At 48.8% G+C, this 20,703-nt stretch overlaps 1 protein-coding gene across 2 annotated transcripts in view; it reads right to left on the bottom strand.

Moving 5' to 3' along the window:
• Positions 1 to 18,382, bottom strand: part of EGFR (epidermal growth factor receptor) — a 153,963-nt gene extending 135,581 nt beyond the window's left edge. For both annotated transcript variants that reach the window (XM_061997505.1, XM_061997506.1), the window contains exon 1: positions 17,962 to 18,382. In XM_061997505.1, coding sequence (XP_061853489.1) covers positions 17,962 to 18,043 — 82 coding nt within the window. In that variant the 5' untranslated portion in view covers positions 18,044 to 18,382. The remainder of the gene's footprint in view (positions 1 to 17,961) is intronic.
• Between the last annotated feature and the right edge of the window lie 2,321 nt (positions 18,383 to 20,703).

Here is a 20,703-nt window from a genome sequence, read left to right as displayed (position 1 = left end):
CTTCTGCAGGCTTCCCAGACATTGCAGGGCTAGTTTTTTTGCTTACAAAGCCCTTTTGTGTTCAGAATACGTGTCAGATTTGCAAACCAAGTACTGTCCTGAGATTCTGCTCACGTATAAAAGGGCCAAATTCTCTTTTGATAAGCCTCTGTGGGATCGAATGCTTTAAAAAGGAACGGCAAGAAGGGAGATGTAAATAACCCACCTGTTAACCTGCCATGCTGTAGTGTCACTTAAAAAAGCAACCACCATGAAAAAATCCCCAGATACCACCCTCCCAAACCAAAACCCACTACTCCACGTGCCCCATAAATAACCTCTACCCACAGCTGAGCCTGGATTGCAGCAGAGAGATCTAATTTGTATTCAGCAGAAGCATTGCAGCTAATGCTGCAGAAAAAAAACCCACAGAGCAGATTAATTCTCAATATTAATGAAAGCAGAACATCCCAAAGCTGAGCACTAATAAATACACAGCCATGGCTAATGGCAGTCTGGGGACAACATGTAGTTCAAAGCTTAATAGAGTCTTCCCACCTTCCCTCCCCATTCCTGGATTTTATTGCTCCACAGCTTACAAACCCTGACAGACTTTGTAAGAAAACACTATGGATGGGCAAATCCAGAGGGCCCTGAGGAAGAGGTTACACAATCCCTCACCTAGCCTGGTTTTACACCACGGTGAGCCACGCCGAACCCAAACACAACCTCCCAGCTTATCAACGAGACTGGAACCGCTCCAGCCGCCGAGCTGGGGCCACAGAGCAAAGGTGCAGCAGGGCCAGCAGGCAAGAAGGCTGGGGGCCAGCAGGCAAGGGGGCTGGGGGCCAGCAGGCAAGGGGGCTGGGGGCCAGCAGGCAAAGGGGGCCAGCTGTGCAGTGTAGGGTGGGCACAGCCCTTCCTGCCCAGCATCCCCAAACAAGGCTCTCAGAAGGCAGCTCCCAGCCAGTGGCAGCCCCCCAAGCCCATGCCTACCCTTGGAAAGTCAATTAACAGACACCTTTCCCAAAAGCATCAGATTCCTGGGTGATTTCCACACCTGCACGAGGTTTTTCAGACCCCCCAGCACTTGCATCTTGCTGTGGCTTCACCTGCCCTTTGTTTTACAGTTAAGGCAATGCCCAGAGGGGGGTAAAAAAAGGTCATTTCTTTAGTCTGGAGCATGTAATGTCTTGATTACATGCAATTACTTGGGGTTGGGGGTTGGGTGGGGCTTAGACCATATCAAATCTATATGACAGTGTGGACAATGCCAATACACAGATCCTGATTTTATAATCCTCTTTTGACTGTCTCAGGGGAAATCCTGCATTCTGATCCCTACACAACCCAAACAAAATCAAAACCAACTTCCACTTCTCCCCTAAATCCAGAGTCTGATGAAGATCTGACACTTGGATTCAGGTAATTTTAGTTCCTCACCTGTATTTTCTTTTCTTGGCCATACTTGTACCAGCACATATTCTGAGGCACTAAACCAAAATCCCCTGCTTTACCTGCAACAGATTATCACTTCCATGCATGAAATAAATACCCAAACCAACAAAAAGTAATTGGAAGAGTACTGCAGTGGAGTTCTGTACAGGAGCTTGGATTCATAAAGGACAAGTTGGATTTGGGTTGGGTCGTGTGGTTTTTTTGCCACAAGCCCTTTAGGCCAGGCAGCCCAGACTGGGAGCAAACCTGAAAGACTTGCACCCCTGGCTTTGGAACACTGTTCTCCATGGCTGTAAATCCAGGTCTGCCTTCAGTCCCAGTGCAGTCCCTCCTCACTTCAGCAGGGCTGTGGCAGGGGTTTGCCCAAGGGTAGGACGTGCCCTCGTGTCTTCATACCATGGTGCTGCTCAGACTGACACTCTGCCCCACTTCCATACCTGCACACACAAAGGGACTGTTAGCTTTTGATAAGAGCTCCCCATGCAGCTGCCTACTGCACAGGCAAATGTTTGTTGTTCCTCCATAGACATCAAACTACCATGCAAGACTAAAGACTTTCTTACACGACTCTCAGGAGCCTCCTGTTTCATGCCCATAGCTAAAGCAAGCTCTCTCCTTTTCAGCATACCACAATGGGAAACACAGCCAGGGAACATATGCCAGTTAAACAAGCAGTGCCAGGCATTATAAATGCCTTCAGTGCAATGAAATATGGAGCCTACGAAGCAACTTGCTACAGCTCGGTGAAGCTTCCTCCCTCTGACATCAGCTACTCACTTGCACTTTGTGCCTAGGTTGTGAGTAAGGGAGGTCTTCTTCGTGTAGCAACCCTATCTGCCACAGCATCCTTCAAGGAAGACCCTAAACTTTGTATGCTGGAATAATTTCAGTGCCTTTAACTTTCAAACAGATCATCCCCTCGATGTCTCTGTAAGCAGACGACCAAATAAATTCCCTGCCTGGTGAAACCACTACAAACGGGGAACCCAGTTCCTCTGCCTCTGGGAACTCCTTTCAGATAAACAATCATCAGACTTCTAAGCTTTTCTGTCTCTCCATCTCCAAAAGCATTTTTAATATACATCCAAACCAGCTTTTTAAACCCCTGCTACTGCAGGAAAGCATTCCTCATGTAAGATTGAGTTTACCATTGATTAATTAGACACCAAGCAGATGGGCTGTGTTTTTAAAGGTGTATGTGCACTGCTGAGCTAAACCACTGCTTGCAGAAGTACTGCTGCAGTGCATTGGAAATGTTGAACACAAAATGACAAAATATGATGTTAAAAGGTCTGCTTCTGACTACAAACTGACTGCAGCTTAGGTGTTTGAGCACCTTCACTAAAAACGTGCCAATTTAATACAGTACTGCAAGTCATATGGAAAATCCTTCGTGCACTGGGTCCCCCCCAGCACATTTATCCCAGAAATAAGCTGAGTTACTTGAAGAGGCTTCCTAGGGACAACGTGGCTCAGCTTTCCTCATCTTTTGGGCAGTGCTGCAAAGATGCCCCGTGCACAGTTTCCAGTCCCAGGATACAGTTGCTGTCCCTGTCTTTCACTTAGTGACTTTCACTTTGTCTCAACAAATTCCACAAGCACTGTGGACTGAGGCTGTAGGATGGTTCATGGAAGAAGGTCAGAGTGACAATGAAGTTTAGCTCTCCGGCTAAACTGGTGAGTTTTCACATGCATTTCACCAGGGCATGGCTTCAGCCCTGCACATCCAGCTAGAGCACATGTGAAACTTCTGCAGTGCTCCCTCCTCCGTTACCCAACTACAGACCCTCGTGGGGGAGAAAGGACAAGAGATGCCAGTAGTAGAGGAGACTAAAACTCAGGCTGCAGAGCACAGGAGTCATTTTAACAGAGCTTCAGATCAGCACATGGGCAGATTTTTGTCTGTGGGGCGATTTCAAAATGCTTTCAAAGACTGAAGTTGCCATCCAGAAACTCCTGTCATTAGGGAAAGGGACCAGCACATGTGCATAGTGTTTTCCTGGGGCTTATTTCAGGAATTAGAAAACTGCATCTGTGATCTTGGTTTATGCAACCTCACACAAACAGTAGCTGTGGGGGAAAAGGTAGCAAGAGAAGAGCAATCAATCACCTGTAACTAGTCGTTCCTGATAATCACAAGTATGCTTTTTAAAGCACTTACACGTAGTTTTACTAATACACAGATACTCAGCTCTTTCTAAGAGTTGGTAAGGATTAAGAATACAAAAAACCACAGTAAATTCATTAGCAGTTAATTGAAATTGAGGTCTTCCTATGTCACAGTGTCTTAAAAGGAAAACTCCTAAGTAGGATATTGACCTTACACCACCAAGTTTTCAATAAGGTAATAGTCTTACTGAGTCCAGACTAGCTTAAAAGTTTCCCTAGTCTTGTCTAGTTGTCTTGCCTCTCCTACAACAATGACCTTTTTCTATTGTACAGGAACACTCAGAGTGTACCACTCTGTTTAACAGACAGCAAAACATCCTTACGTGCACACACCTCAACACCGTGCACACACCTCAACACCGTTTCCTTGCTATCAAATACGGGAGACACCCAAATAGAAGATGAAACATTGTCTGAAATTCACACCCATAAATCAAAGCTTCTGATACTTCCAGTTACTCCTGACTTCCACTTCAATCATCTTCAGCAGCTCACTGTCAAGAAATGCCAAGTATCTGCCCTCACCAGTCACACCAGTGCCGCTGGAGCCTCTCAAAACCATCTCTCCCTTAAACAGTGTCATTTTTGTCCCCTGCAAAACAAAGCTCCTGAACCTGTGGAAACTCTAAGCCTACACACAACTCCACCAACTTCAAAGGGATTGCATGTAGGCTTGAAATGATGCATCTGCCAAAGCAGCTTGCTGAACCAGAGCCATTGCTAATTATTTCCATTAAGGACTCTTCTCAACTTGGGAACAAATTCATGCTCTCCTCGTACTGCAGCATTCAGCAAGTGTTAAGTTCCTATCCTCACTTTAGCTATGTGCACTTTAAAAATCTGTCCAATGTGCTTTCAGAAGTGCTACACAGCTGAGAGCTGCTCAGCACCGGGTGGTACAGCAGTTGCTGTGGTAACACCATTTTTTCTCCTTAAGTATAAAGCAAGAGTGCCAGAGGCCTCTGTCAACTGAGAATTGCGTATTAACCTGTTGTCTCAGGGCTATAGTAAATAATTAAGGCAGACAGAGAGGGAGGGAGAGATGTAAACACATCCAGGCTTCTCTGCAAGAACTCCCATGTAAAAAGTTTTGGCTCCGACCCACCGAGTGTGTGAGTGAGGTGCCACTCAGCTCCAGCGAGTTCAGAGGTGTCAAACCATCAGACCACCCCTTGGGCTGGCAGAGATCAATCCTGGAGCCATGCTGCTTTACAAAACCGCCTACAAACTCACCCAGATTAATCCCAACCAACAATACATCTAGAAACAACCTTTTAAGACAAGAAAGGAGAAGGACAGCTACCAGAATATGCAAGCATCAGTGAGTACTGGACTTGTCTTTAAGCATACCCAGGCAAAAGGCTCCTTTCAAGTCATAACACTGACACCACAATACCTTGTGATGTGATTGTAATTTACAGTCTTACCTTCTGTGTCAGGAGAATTACTTGTTGGCACAGACCTCATATACCACAGCGAGGTATTCTGTATCGTTTTGCCCTTTAAACTAGATGAGAAGAGTTTTCTTAAGCAAATGAAGTAGTAAAAAACTTGATCCTGCAGTCCTGGCAGGCTGCAAAATTTCCACAGGCTTCAAAAAGGATCTCATGGCTCAGGTTTGCTGGATTGTGACTCAATGGAAGATGCATGTCCCTGCTGTGCTGTTACTGCGGCTGAGAAGCAAGAGGTGCAGATCTTCCTCTCTCTCCTCCAGCCCTCCATTATTTTACCTCTTCCACAAACTCCCCTGCACACAGCTACAGTGCTTTGTCCGAAGTTGCAGCTGGGGACCCAGGCTGTGTGAGGCCTGCCTTCAGTTCCACTTTACCACCCACAGCCAAACACATCAGGAAGGCGGAGATGGAGCAAGCTGCTTTATCACAGGTAGTGGGCTAGTCGAGATCACTGATTTAAGGACTATGTTTTCCTGGGGTGAAGCACTCCTGAAGCTGCTTAGGAGGAGATATTTATTCCCCCAGGGTATATTTCTACCTCTGCCATCACCCCCTTAAGAAAATTAAGCAAATAAACAGAGGCAAGTGGTAACTCTAGGAGGACAGATCATGTAACTCTTTCGCAATGGGCACGGATCTGCTGCTCTCCTCCCTAGAGTATAAAAGTTGAACTCCACCTATGGGCAGGTAAAGCAGCTCCTCCTTTGCATCCCGTGCTGCTGAGGTGGAAAGCCTGAGCTCAGCTCTGCATGATGCCCTGTGTTATCAATGCCTCTGTCTTGGACACACTGAACATTGCCAACAGCATCAGAACCGGAGCTTTTCATCCATCACTTCACTAAGCTAACACACACACAGCATTTTCCTGCTCTCATCACTGTATTATCAGCACAGTTCTAACAGCTATTTTGCTTAATGCACTGTTAAATACCCTGTGCTATTTATTTTCTTGCAAGGGAGCTTCCTTCTCTTCCCCCTCTGGATTACAGCCCGTTTTGCACCCACAGTGTGGCTGATAACTCCTTATTTAATCAATCATGTGCAGGGGATGAGGGGGAAAAGGAAAGGTGGGCATTTAGAAGCTGTGAAAACAATTTGGAAGGGACCATACATTGACAGAGCTCACAAGTTAGGGACAAAATTAAAGTGCTTCTGCATCTTATTGTTTTTAGAGTGACACATTAATACCTATGAGAGTAATTAAGCTTTTTTGTTGATGCTCATGACATTAATACCTCTGAAAGCAATTATGCCTTTTGAATGGCCACGTTCTAATAGCTGCCATGGTAAAAGAACCACAGAGAAACCTTACAACAGACCACAGCTACAGCAAACTTCAACTGTTTCTCAATTCTCATACTGAACCTGCCAGGACTTTGCCCATTTCTGCTGACACAGCGAGTGCCTGGCAGAGGGAATGAGAAGGCACAGGATGACATTTTTTGGGTGTAAGCCTCCCCCTGGCCCAGCCCCAGGGAGCGCGAGCTGGGCAGTTCCAGCAATCCTGAACCTGATCTATTAATTTTCACCTGGCAGTGGTTTCTTTTCTTCTTCTTTTCCATTTGAATTATTACACCTTCAGAGCCAGGGCTTTATTTTATACAGCTGCATAAACACAATTGATGGCAGCAATTTATTCCAGGGGCTGAAGATGTTTGCTGGCAATCTAACAATGGACAGCACTGTTGCTGACAACTTTACAAAAGCTTTTATCAAAGTTTACGGGCCATTAAAGCCCAACGGTGTGATCACTCCGATATCATCACTCTCAACAGCCCAGTGCAGCACTGGCCCACCCCCATCCATTTTCTAAGCCTGTCTCTTATAACCAGGCTGTTATGCTCACAAGTCATTTGTTTGCCCTTTCTGAAATGATCCAAGCCTTTGAAACGAGATTTGAGCTTAGCTCACAGACGGGATCCAATCCGTACCACGCCTCAAGTCCCTTTCCAGTGACTCACTCCATTCAGATCCTCTGTGCACGGGATGAGATGCAAAACGCAGGCACTAGCTGAGCATACGGGGACATGGGTGTTAAATACCACGACACATGGAGGATGCTCTGGGAAACAGGCAATATAAAAGGGGACATTTCTCTCCAGAACCTCACAGAACTCAGCTCTCACCAGAGCCTGGCATCGGCACCTTCAATGCCCTGTGCTATCCAGGATTAATTTGGTTCATAAGTAACCAGTGATCAGACACAAAAGAAACAGAGAAAGTGTTAATTAGCTGGTTTTGCTCTTAATTCACTGAATATCATGTGCTCATTGATGCAAACCAGACTGCTGCTGTTCGAATCAAGACAACCCTCATTTAGAAAAAGGGCCTGTCCTTCCTTTTTTTGTGCTCACAAACCTTTTAAGTGTTGGGGAGAATTCTCCACCCACACTGATGGAAGCATCTTACATCCTGATGAGCACAAACTTCCATGGTGCAGGATTGGTTCACCTACCACGGCCAACTGTGATGAAGTGGTGCTGCCTAGGGGATCTGCCTCATTAAGGAGGGAAAGAGAGAACAAGAGCACCTCTGAAATAACAAAATCATTAACGAGAGCACCTTGCAGAGCTTATTAGGTAGGAAACAGCCTGACAATACCATTGCTCAACACTTAATTACTTTCTGAAGAGCAGATGGAAATGAGAGAGCATTTCAATGATAAACCTTCCAAATCCCAAACAGATCCATTAATTGGGCATGTATTCTAACACAGATGCTTTAAGGAATGAGCAGATGAGTGAGGATGCTGAAGTTCTGACTTCACTTCCTACTGCAGATACCCTCATTGCAAGTGGTCAAGTTAGGAATTACAAATGGAAGGGAGAAGCACATTTCTCCTTTTATACCACATTAAAACCACTGCAACTCAGTTGTGCTCTCCAGGTAGGTGGATGCTGGGCACACAACAGACACAACTTGCACGTCTCCCTTTCTGGATCTGCTGTGAAATACTCCTCCACGCTCTCAAGGTCTGAACTTCTGCCATTAATTTTGGGAAATGCTAACAGCATCAATATCTACCTCGATGCTACACGACCTGGACAAAGGTAAAGCATGGAGCTGATGTTCTGTGAGCCACACGTGTTTCATTGTCTGCTGCACAAAGACTCCAGCTCAGTTCTAATGGTGGCTTTCCTCTGCTCCACAGGTGCAACCTCAAAAGGAAGCCTGTGCTCTGACCTCAACATGCACCAGTACATGTGGACCAGACAAAAAGGCTTTCATTAGAAAGCCAGACACCAAAGGGCCCACTCGTTTGGGCGATGAGCAGCCTGCCAGCCATTGGGCAAGGACCGTGTGGCTGCAAGTCATCGGACACCAACATCCAGCCTCGAGAGGGAAATGCTCTTCCTGGGCATAACCCATCCTCTGTTCACATCACTGTACATCTCCATGGGGAAAGGCCCAGATGGGTACCTGAGGGAAGGGGGTTGGGGCTGCTCCTAGGTTTTCCAGCAGCTTTTCAGTGAGTGACTTCCCTCCTCCAGCCTGGCTCTGAACTTCCACCACTTGCCAACTCTCAGCAAACACCAAGGGCCCCATGTCCTACGTGCTGCTCATGTTCACACAGGGACCCAACAGCTTCAGTTATGGTCCAGCTGTGACAAAGCAGCTTCCAGCATCAGGACTTTGCCAGCTAACACTTCTGTCTCCAAAAAACGGGTTTCTTTGTTCTGGTTTCATCACTTTTTCACTTGGGGTTTTCTGTTTGGGGTTTTTTTTAATCTCCCCATTAAAAAGGAGAGTCATGGACTTGGCACAAAGCTAGTCTGAAGAGCAGCAAAACAAATTGAATCTTGTTCAACAAGTGAGAAGGTCAAGTTTCCATTCATAAGAAACAGGCTGCAATAAAAACAGAGGAGAAAAATAACATCCCTCCATCTAACAGGACAATAAAGGCACATTTGGCTCAGCAGTTCCCAACAACATGGTCCCAACCAGTGATGGGCTCTCACTCAGGGACTTAAGACATCTCCCCCACACTTCATGGGGGAAGGTTTTCTTCTCTTCACGTGCCCAGCAGATTATCTCTGCACCTTCAGATTTCACATACGAGAAGCAAGCTTGTCAAACATCAGCCATATCTGCTCTTCCACAGCTTTCCCTTCCCTAGCATTAAAGGGAATGAAGAAGGTTGGGGCTTCCCCTTCCCCCCAGCTTCCAAAGTGACAGTTTGTGCAAAGTTCACCACCACTGCTGCTTATTGCCTTTGATAGCTCAGGGTGTTTTTCTTAAATGAATCAACACTGCTTTGTACAAGGTATATAACCAGTTATGAAAGAGGAGTCAAGTGAACAGATCTTTGTGTTAAATACCACTTTCATAACGTGAAAACCACATGGGAGGTTGATTGTGTAATACATCTACTTAAAATTAAGGCAAACTACAAAATAACATCAGGAAACAAAGGCCAAGAGAACTTTTTCTTCCTTATCTCCTGCACTGAATTGTGATGCTGTGGTCAAGCACCAAACCCAACAGAAGGTGCAGGTGAACCACAAAGCCCACCCCCGTGGAAACACCATGGATGGGGTGTAACCCATGAGCACATCTGAGGAAAGCAGTTTTCTGCATCTCTGGTTACACCACATCCATTGGAGCTGATGGCCCAGGAAGGACAGGGAGCTGCTGGAGAGAGTTCAGCGCAGGGCCACAGAGATGATGGAGTGGAGCATCTTGTGATGCTTGGAGCCTTGTGATGAAAGGCTGGGGGAGATGGGGCTCTGCAGCTTGGAGAAGAGGAGCCTGAGGGGTGACCTCATTCATGTTGCAAATACATCAAGGGTGGGTGTGAGGAGGCTGGAGCCAGGCTGTCCTCAGTGATGGCCAATGACAGGACAAGGGACAATGGGTACAAGCTGGAGCAGAAGAGGTTCCAAATAAACACAAGGAAAAACTTCTTCCCTGTTGAGTTGAGCACTGGAAGGGGCTGCCCAGATGGGCTGTGGAGTCTCCTTCTCTGGAGACATTCCAACCAGCTGGATGAGTTCCTGTGTGCCCTGCTCTAGGTGGTGCTGCTCTGGCAGGGGGGTTGCACTGAGTGAGCTTTCCAGGTCCCCTCCAGCCCTTGAGATTCAGTGAAAGGTGAGACTGCAGCAAACAGTAAAGGTTTGAGAGCTCCCCACTACAACAAAAGCAAACAGAGGTGCACTTGGGCAGGTGACTCCTTTTCCCTTCTAAGTATCTGCTTGTGGAGAATTAATAAAGAAATTTTAAGTGTTGACTATACAACACAATGCCACCTGCACAAAACAAACATGCACCTCCTTTTAATGCCAGCTTGGGTTAGGTGGCTAGTGTTGAAATGCTACCTAACATTCCAAGAGTAACCCAGCTTAATCACACCTATTGAAAACCACATAATAAATAACATGAAATATGCAGCATGCAAACCTCATTGCAGAGGTTGTCTCATTTACTAGAAGTCATTTATTTAATCAAATGACTTGAACTACGTGCTTCAATCTGAGTCATGGGAACTATTTACTGATTTGTGCAAACAGCATCTCACTTCTTTGCTAAAGGCATTGTTGAAATAACTGACCCAACTGCTAAAACAAACTTGTGCCTTGAGCCCTGCCTCTTTCTTTGGTCTCAGCTCCCGAGGGAGCTTCAGAGAACACCATCGCTCCACGTCAGCACTTCGAAGTTAAGAAATAAAAATCATTTAAAAATAGAAACTCAATTCATTGCAATCAAGGTATTAATGAATTAAATGGGGAAAAAAGGTATTCCCAAGATTGCTTGGCAACAGGGAACTGCAGGTGTAGTTAAAGCACACTTTGCACAAGTGAAGCACACAGCTCTCAACGTTTACTGCCGCAGACACGGACCAAGCTCAGCTTTCAGAAGTGCAGGTATGTGTCTCAGATCTTCACAGGGGGTGTGAACACACATACGCTGACAGAAGCAGACATTGTTTGTTCAACTTAGGCCTGGCAGACACAAAAGCTACCTTCACTAGTGAGCTGCAGCTACGTAGAGAGCATCATTTAGACAGCAACTCAGGCTTTACACTTGCTTGCACCCCAGCCTTGCTTTGCAGCTACTGTGTCCCACCGGTGCTGGGGCTCTCCCGAGGGCTGCCCATGCTGAACAAGGCAGGCAACGTGTTGGCCACCTCATCTCAGGCTATGGCCAGCCTCCAGCAAGGGATGTGTCCCCAGGGAAGGGCTTTTCAGGAACGAGGAGGAACCATGATCTGCGTGAGACATCATTTCAAAGCTTGTGAATAAGCCCCAAATAGGATGTTGGTTGCCTTCAACTCCAAGCAGTGTTTATCGTTGGCTTGGATGTGGGGCGAGAGGCCAAAATCCCAGCAGGCAGCCTCACCAGCAGCCAGCTGTGTTGCCTCAGGCGACCATTCAAAGCCTCTGAAGCTCCCATCCTGTGGCTTCAGATAGGTAAAGTAATACTTTTCCCTGACCTGGGAGAAGTGCAGTGCGAGCTCACAGTGCCCCCGTGCCAGGAGCGACTCATTCCAGGGCTCTCTTGCTTATCTTCACGTTTACTGCTGAATCTGGTGATGGGGCAGCAGGGATGATGCCACTGTGCTTTGATTACCAAACCCCATTCCCACAACCTGATAATTTTCTTCTCTTAAAGTCCAGAGAGAAAATACTGCTAATCCTGTCATCAAGACAGCTGGCTTGTGTCCTCTGCTCCTTTCACATCTTCCCCAGAAAACATCCCGCCCCACACGATCCCTGCCAACTCGCCCGTGCCCCAGGAGGAGCTGCCCATCCCCCCTTTGCTGGTCCTCTATATGGGTTTTGCTTGGTTTGGGATGAAGGGACAAATACCACCACTCTTCCAGGGTACACCCAGGGCAGCTAGTCTCCCTTGCTGCAGCACCTCTGCAAGGTAAAGGAGGCACAGAGCGGCAATCACTTGATGGAGGAGAAGGCTTTGAACCCACACAGCAGCTCCACCAGCCTTAGGGCATTGCAGTTTCCACCCTGCCTGCCCAAGAGCCCCAGCAAGGAGGTTGACGCCTCCAGCCAGGGGTTAGTAGGGCATGGTGAAGGTACCACAGTAGGTACCATCTCAGGGCAAACTGCATCTTCCAGATTGTCTTAAAACCAGTCTGGGTATTTTTGGTAGGGTTTTGGGTTTGCATTGGGATTGTGGTGTTGGGGTTTTTTTCCCCACCTTAACTTCATTCAACCACCCTGATATATTTACTTCAGTTGGAATGTGAATTACTCTTTTCTTTTTCCCCAGGGTTTGGGTGTTTTTTTGTCCTCTTCAACCACTGAAACAAGCCAACCCCACTGATGATTTGATCTGATGCACTGTAAATAGCAGGATATGGATGCAAACAGGTTTGCTTTCATGCTTGCAGATGCTCTGGGTGGGAGAAGGCACATTGGGAAGAGGAGGAACCTTGCATGGATCTGGCAAAAGGCAGAACACTCTGCATCAAGCCAGCAAAAAGAAAGCTTGCACATCTTTATGGGCTACAGAAACCCAGCATTGCCCTCTCCTTGCAGTGCCTTCTGTTCTTCAACAAAGAAACTGTTAAAAGGTGCAGTCTGGCAGCACATATACTCCTCAGCTCAGTGGCCAGCCCACAGGGCTTTCCACCCTGCTCCTCAGAAACTCCTCCTGTTCAAACACACCATCTCACAAGTGGGTTCCTCACACTTCTTCCCTGGAAGCAACTCTCAGTAACATGGTTGAGCACAAGACCCACAACCTACACATTCTCCCTATAAGACGAGCTACAAAGGCATGCCTTAGATCTTCACAGGCAACAATTTTGCTTCATCAGGCACAGGCATTTGTTTTGGTACAACATCTCTGTGCAGAGCACTACATATTTCTTTCCCCCTCACATTTCCTTTAGGAATGACTTCTGCTGCCCAAATTCATGTCAAATGTTCTGTAACTATTTCTGAAGCAAAAAAAAATACACTATTACTCAATACTGTTAGGTCAGCAGAATTCAGCTCCCCCCCCCCAGAAGTATTACAGTCCTGTTTGCTTTAGTTGGATGCCAAAAAGTAACACATCAAAAAACAGAAGGGGCAGAAACGATGTCGGCTCTCATAGTGCACCCAGCAATAAAGCTCTCTGGGAAGCCAAGGGCACAGGAGAAGGGCAGATCCATGCATGGTTTTTAAGGGCAGCATGTACTGTACCAAGATGAACAACATCAGAATCCACACAAGACAATCACAGAACAGAAATGACCTTAATGATCATCTCATCCAACTCTCTGCCATGGACAGGGACACCTTCCACTAGACCAGGTTGCTCCGAGCCCCATCCAACCTGCCCTTGAACATGAATCCCATCCAACCTGGCCTTAAACATCAAGCAGTGTGCTCCCACACTGCATACCATTCACTCCTGGCAAAAAAACCCCTCAATTCATCTCAGCACTTCCTACCCACACCTACAGAAGGCTGATATATCCCTAGTGCCACCTCCCCATGTCCTCACACATTCCATGAGCTCTCCAGAGCTGACCCGAGGGCAGTGGTCCTCACAGTGGCACTGCTGATGAGTCACAGCTTTTATACCCCCCCTTGTGACAGCCCTGGGGACTTGTGGCATTGCAGCAGCCACATCTAATGGGAAAGGCCCATCTGCTAACTCCTCCTCACTATTCCCGCTGTCTGGCCTTAGACTACACATCTCCTGGGCATCACCCCATCACAGGTTCTGGGTGGAGCACTGCTTAGGACCCAGAGAGGCAAATTCTGCATCAAGTTCTCCACCTGCACTGAGAGCAAGATGTGTTGCTCAAGCTCACCTCAGGCAAGAGCAAGGCAGGTGACTGTCCCCATCACAGCAGTAACTGCTGCTTGGGTATTCATTGGAGGCTGCACACCTCCTACAACTGCTGGGAAGCGAAAAGTGAGAACGTGCCTTGCACCAAGGAGCAAACAAAAGCTCTGCTGCCTTTCCTAATAACTTTCCCTTACTGCTACAGGGCTGAGCGTGGCTCCTGTGCCAGCCAAGCCCCCCGTGCCAGAGCTGCAGTTTTCCCTCACAGATGCTCATGGAAAGGACTGCAGCACAAAGGGGGTTAGAGAAATCGTAAACACAAGTTGAAGGTGCCTAATGCACGTCACATGTTTCCAAAGTAACAATTACTCCAGAGAGCAGGTCATCTTTCTCCAGAATTAGACCTCACCCCTGCTTTGATTAGCCTAAATTACAAAGGTTTGTCGGCCAGGTCACCTCAGCAAACGCTCCTAAGGCAGACAGGCAGAGGGTGCTTTTGCAAGTACAGCCAATTCTGGCTCCCCCAATTACAGCTCTAAAAGTCCAAGCATTTTTCTCTGCTGGTACAACCACACTTGCATTACACAAGCCCTCCTGCAATGCAGACCCGAGCCTAAGGTGAGGCTTGACGCCGGTTCTCCTACCTGTGAATGCCAATGCTTGTAACATACTGACTGCTGATCTGAAACACACATTAGTCCTTTCTGGGGTACTCTGCTCGCCACGTGCAGGGCTACTGTACCCTCTGATGCACACAGACTAACAAACCTTGGACTGATCCAGGTGTTTGTAGCAATAGCAACAGTTTGTATGCAAAAGCACCCCACGGAGGTACTGTCCTCCTCCCTAAAATGAAGCAAACCTTTCACTAGGCTTGTTTCCCAAGAGCTATTAAGCAAAGGCAGCTTGTGCTCAAGGAAGATAAGGACACCTTCTGAAGGAACTGGTTTGGCTAGTCAGCTATCTTGCTGCTAAAGCGAGCACATCCAGCGATACACAGCTACCCGAACGCAAAAGCCAGCCCTGAGGACCATAATGGCACCGAGCGACACTCCCTCAAAGTCTCTCTCTATAAATTAACAAATAAATTACAACGGACTGCTCTGATTCTAAAGTCTCCAGGGCATTGATCTTCATTTCTTATTTACCTGCAAATCTCTCGATATCCTCTGCATCCAAGCAGCAGCACGTGGGGGGTTGCGAGTGCCGCTGCAGCGTGCGGTTTGCCCGCCACACACACACACACGGCCAAGCTCCTCTGCAGCGCTTTGCACGCAGTCCCTGTGCTTTGCTGATTGCCTGAATTAAAGGGATGACTCCTGGCACTTGACCTTCTCCCTTCTTGTCACCAGCTGCCCTTAATGATGGGATTTGGGGTTTGTTCTCATATTGAGGCACTAGAGTAAGAGGCAGGTCTGTTACCAAGACTATTTACTTAGAGCATCTGGCCAAATTGGAGCCTATCAGTATCTGATCTGCAGTTCCTCTACCTGCACTCACTGCTGCATGGTTTCTAGTTTCCAAACCCCCCCAAAAGTTTGCTTATTTACCATAAGTAAATAAAAAATGGGTGCACAAACAAGATCTTGGACAACAAACAAATCCCCACACACAGCTCTTCGCTCCCATCTCCACGAAGAATGCCTCCTGCCCCAGCAATGATACCAACAGAGGAATGACAGGAGAGCATACCAGTAACCCTGGCACTGTAACAGGAATACGTGGAGTGCTTCACTGGTCTGGCAGAGGACACTCTGGACCCCTCAGCCAGCTGCCTGCTTGGGGAGGCCCACCACAGCTCCCACCATCTCGCCAATCTCTGCTCCCACGAGCAGCAGCCAGGTTATACCCGGGGGCATCTGGAAAGGCACTGCATGCTTGCATGTAACTGGACTGAGCCCTACACAGTCCACACAGATTAGTCTACTGGAATACATGTCACAGGTAAGTATGGAGCAACACACAGCACGTTACTGGGAATCGAGACCCCTTCCAGGGTGGTTATTGGGGTGAGAGTGGGCAGCTAAGAGACAGAAGCAGGTTGGACTGGATGATCTCTAAAAGTCCCTTCCAACCTTACCATTCTATGTTCTATGTATCAATCCCTGTGAGTGTCCTTCAGTTTCCAGCAATGCTGTTTGGTTCTGGAATTTGCACAATTAGGGTTCGGTTGTTTTCTGTACCTTAATGCCTACAGTAGTATAAGTAAACCAGTTTTCTCTCATCCATAGTCAATGAACTCACTCTAAAATTCTGGGGAAAGACACGTTTGTATTTGAATTTCCACTCAAACAAGGTGCAGTTCAGATCTTACAGGTTGATTCTGACATTCTTCTAACAAATCCAGGTGCTTTTTTTGAGACATCTCTTTTTTGGTAACGGAACGAGTCAAGTTGATATTTTCAGAAGTGCAATTTCACATGTGATTTGAACTTGTACAACCCACAGAATTTGGTCTAAAAACACAAAGAGTGTTGTATATATTTATCACAGCACATTTATCTATGGGATTTCTCTGAATTCTGATGCTAGGTGCTATCATTTGAGCAAGGAGTGATAGGGGGTAAGTCCTCAACATACACTGATGCTCTATTACCTGCCAGACTTGCTGCTTCAAACCATTACCTCACAGTTCTCTAATGCTGCTTCATTTTGTATCCTTGACTTACTGTCTTGCTTATCCTTAGTTTAAAAAAAAACCCTAATAAAGACCAATCAGCTGATTAATGCTTCCTGAATAAATTCTGCCTTTGCCTCTGCCACTCCTGCTCTCCTCAGAGGGACAGTTACCTGCTGACAGAACACACCCAGAACAATCTCTCTCGGGGTTTATCACTCAGCTGCTGATTAATTAGTAATTCTCAAGTAACTGGCACCCTCCTAACATTATGAGACACGGAACCAAACACTACAATCAAGGCATTTCTCCTCACACTTTGCATGTGCACCTGAGACTGCACCTCAGGAGGCTTTTAACACAAGCAGAGCAGATGGAGTCAACCTTGCTTCTCAACATTTTCAAAGGGTGAGGGGGGGGAAAACCAACTGGGAAAGAAAAACTACCCATGTTACATCAACAACAGGTACGAACTTGATTTCTGGAACAAGGGAACCTCTCCGCTTTCTGAAGGTTGTGCAACTAGTTCTTTAGGACGGGGTGTTTCTCCTTTCAGGGCGGTTTTACTGTCTCCAAGTCACGAAAGACTGACTCGGTTGCTTTAAGCCATCAGCACTCCTAAAAACTATTAATTCCCTCCTCCTGCTTTTTCTTTAAAAAGAAAGAAAGGAAAAAACGAAACTCTTCACGTGCTTTTTTTTCCCCCTTGGCTGGCAGATGTCCAAGATAAAGAGGACTGCACTCTGCCTGGAACAGCAGCGGGGCCTGCTCTCCAAACTCTCCGGAGAGACAGACACACAACACCACACACTGAGAAAAGAAGAAACACAAGCCGACGGAGCTCACCAGACGTGGTCCCTCACATTTTAAACCGTTGTCTCAAAAAAAACCCCTCCTTAAACCAAACCCCAAAGCGAACGGCCCCCGGAGCCCCATCCCCACCGGGCTCTGTCCGCGCCGTTCCCACGCAACGCGCGGGGACGGACACGACGGGACAGATGCTTCACGTCGGATCGGGCGGGGAGAAATCGCTCCTCTTTGGAATCCCTGGAGAACCAGACCCCACGGGAGGCTTCCCCTCTCTCCGCCCGGCCCCGCTTTCCCAGGTACAGCCACCTCTTGGGGTGGTTTTCCTGCCCTGTCTTGGCCCGGGACGGGGCGGCGGGGAGCGGGGCGCGGACTCGGGACCTCGGCGGCTCTTCCCGGCCCGGCCGGGAGTGACGGGGGAAGGTGGGAGAGGGAGGAAAGGAGCAGGATAAAGAAGAAGAAACACGAAAGGAGAGAAGCACAACCGAGGAGATGTGCCAAGGCTTATTCCCTTTTATTTCCTCCACCCCCACAAAAGAAAATAAGCCTAGAATCAGGAAGTCAGGAGCTGCGTGATCGCTGCTAGACGTCTGGGGGTTTTTCCCCCTTTCTCCTCGCTGGTTTGTCTGAGGTATTTTTAAAGGACAGAAGCAGTCGGGACTTTCCCTGCTCCGCTCCCCGCGGGCGGCAGCCGGCTGAGCGGCGGCGGGACCCAGCACCCTTTCCCCCCCCGCTTACCTTTCTTTTCCTCCACGGCGGAGCAGAGGCCGAGGAGTCCCAGGAGCAGCACCGGGACAGCGGCGGTGGCGCGGCCGCCCATCCTGCGGGACAGCCGGCGGGGCGGCGGGGTTCGGGACGGGACGCTCGGTCGGAGGCTTTCCGCGCGGAGCCGCTCTCTGCCGCGGATCAGGTCCTGCCCGGCGCGGCCCCGCGCACCATGCCGGGGGCGGCCGTCGAGGGCTGCGCGCACACGTGCGGGCGCTGCTGCCGCTGCTCCTGCTGCCGCTGCCTTCCTCCTCGTCCTGACCGTGCTGCGGGGCTGGCTGCGGGACGGGGCTGGCTGCGGGACGGGGCTGGCTGCGGGACGGGGCTGGCTGCGGGACGGGGCTTGCCGGCTGCGCTCTCAGCCCGACCGCGGAGCGCAGCGGCTCCCTCTGGGGACACGAGGAGGAGGAGGGAGGACGGGGCGGGAGCGGGGAGGGGGGAGGAGGGGCCGGCGGGGCCTTCCCCGCCCAGGTGGGGACGGGGCGGGCCCGGCGGCGGCACCTGCCCCAGCCGCTGGCCCGGTTGTGGGCTGAGCCGTCCGTCCTCGCTCGGCGCGGCGATGCGCTGCTCCCCGGCAGCTGCCGGAGGCATCGGCGTGCGCTCGGCGGGACCCCGGCACAGCCAGCCTCCCCTCACACCCGCCCTGGCCCCTCCCGGGGCTCATCGCCGCTGCCCCGAAGGCAGCATGAGCCCGCTTGGTACCCCGGCAAACAGCCCCGGTCGCCTCCAGGTGATGTTACCGGGTCTGTGCGGAGCAGACCCGCGTTGTTTCCCTGCGCGGTTCCGCATCGGGGTGGCGGCGCCCGCAGCCGCGCACAGCGCTTCTGTTCCCCGGCACCGGCTCCTAGCTCCGCTCTGCAAGTTACCTCGTAAAAACACAATGCATGCAACTGTTCCTGAGGTGCTCCAGGGACATCCACAGACGTTAAGCAAAACGCACGGTGCTGCTTCCCCTCCCCGCCCCACCGAGAGGCAAAGCGAAGCTGTTCAGTACTGAATACACTAATGGTTCCCATCCTGTTAACAGGTTGCTTCTCGGGAAAGGTGGAGGAATCATCATCTTGTCACTCGGGCATGTAAATGAGACACAGAAGTGTCACTTATTTGGGCCAGGATCTGAGAAAATCCTGCTTCAACAAACTTGTTAGGCACCGGTGGGAGTTCCTTCACAAAGCTCTCATGAAGACTTGGGTCTCACAGTCGATAGGAAATGAGGCCTCAGAACTGTGGAGAGGAACTCCAGAACCCAAGTCCATCATGACCTGAGGTTTGAGAGATTCTGTGTCTATTGCAGGGTGCTGGAACACAAGCGACCGCAACACGGTCACAGACTGTATCTTGACTTTCCTCTGTGATGCTCAGTGGTCTTGCTTTTCTCCTACTAGTCAACTTCCTCTGTACAATCTTTTTCCTGACAGTTTAACTAGTTACTGCCCTTTCTATGCAGAGAAAACCCCCATCCCATTTACTTATCCTAGCACCAAACCTGATGGCTGACCACATACCTTCAACCATGGACCATGCCGCCATGCCTTCAATTAAGATGAACTGGGTTACAAGTCAGCTTTTGCACTGCTGCAGCTGCCATTCTAGTTTGGTTATATTATTGTTAATAATGTGAAAGATGGAGTTTAGGGTTACCTCAGCTGTCAGTAGCAGCCAAGGAGCCCTCCTCTATGATTGGTTTTGTGGCTGCAGCTGAGGGCAGAATCTGGGCTTGCAATACAAGAGTAATGCAGTTTGCTTCAAAGCTGTCACTCGGTGCAACTTCATAAGCATTATGTGCATGCAATTCCTTTTCATTTACTTAGATAAACAGGAGGATTGTTAAAAAAATTAGAGGCCCTGGGAAAAAAAACACCTGAGAAAGATCAGCTCCTTGGGAGGGCAGATTCACAGAGCATCCTCAGCACACACTGAGAAAGGAAGTGCAATTAAACAACTGAGACACGAACCTCAGATCAGCCCTGTGGATAAACACTCAACAATAACGTGTGCCCCTAGACACACATGTGGAGCCTCAAGCTGCCACTGCAGAAGGCATCCTCTCAATCAAATCTAGAAAAAGAAAGGATTCCGAGGGACAACTGAAAACCAAACTAAGCACAGAGGGGAAAAAGCCCCATCTTTTACACATGAACTCGGTGGAGAAACCTGTCCAAGTCCTGTCCTAACACACTCAAGAATAACTACTCCCTTTGCAGAGTTCTTTGTGCAGTTGTGATCCTGCCTGCTGTACCAAGCAGGCACGTTTCAGATTCACCTCATGTCTCATCACATACTGCCCTTACAGAAACGCACGTAAATGCAAGTATTTCATCCTAACCAACCTCCTCCTCCTCCATTCCTGACAGTATGAGCCAGGGAAGACAAGGCAAACTGCCCTTTAACTTTCTCAGCCCGCAGATACTTGCTACAGAAGCCCAGAAGGGGCTGCCACCAACTCTGCCCTCCCACCTCTGTGAGCACAGCTGAACTGAACTCCACTCAATTGCTTTCACGACATCTGTGCTCTCCTTGCCGAGGTCACGAGATACATAAAGGGGCTTTAAGACTGGGGCCTGAGACTCTTATGATCACAGGCAGGGCTTTCAGGCCTTTTTTTCACCCAACTCAACAGTTTCTCAAACAGTCTGAATGCAAACGTGCTGTTTTTCCCTAACCACCTGGTCCCACAGCCAGTGGCTGCCTTTGGTGGAAGTCCTTTGAGGCCAA

This window comes from Colius striatus, chromosome 5 (genome assembly GCF_028858725.1).
Source record: "Colius striatus isolate bColStr4 chromosome 5, bColStr4.1.hap1, whole genome shotgun sequence".
NCBI classification, from domain to species: Eukaryota; Metazoa; Chordata; class Aves; order Coliiformes; family Coliidae; genus Colius; species Colius striatus.
This window is presented reverse-complemented; position numbering and strand designations above follow the sequence as displayed.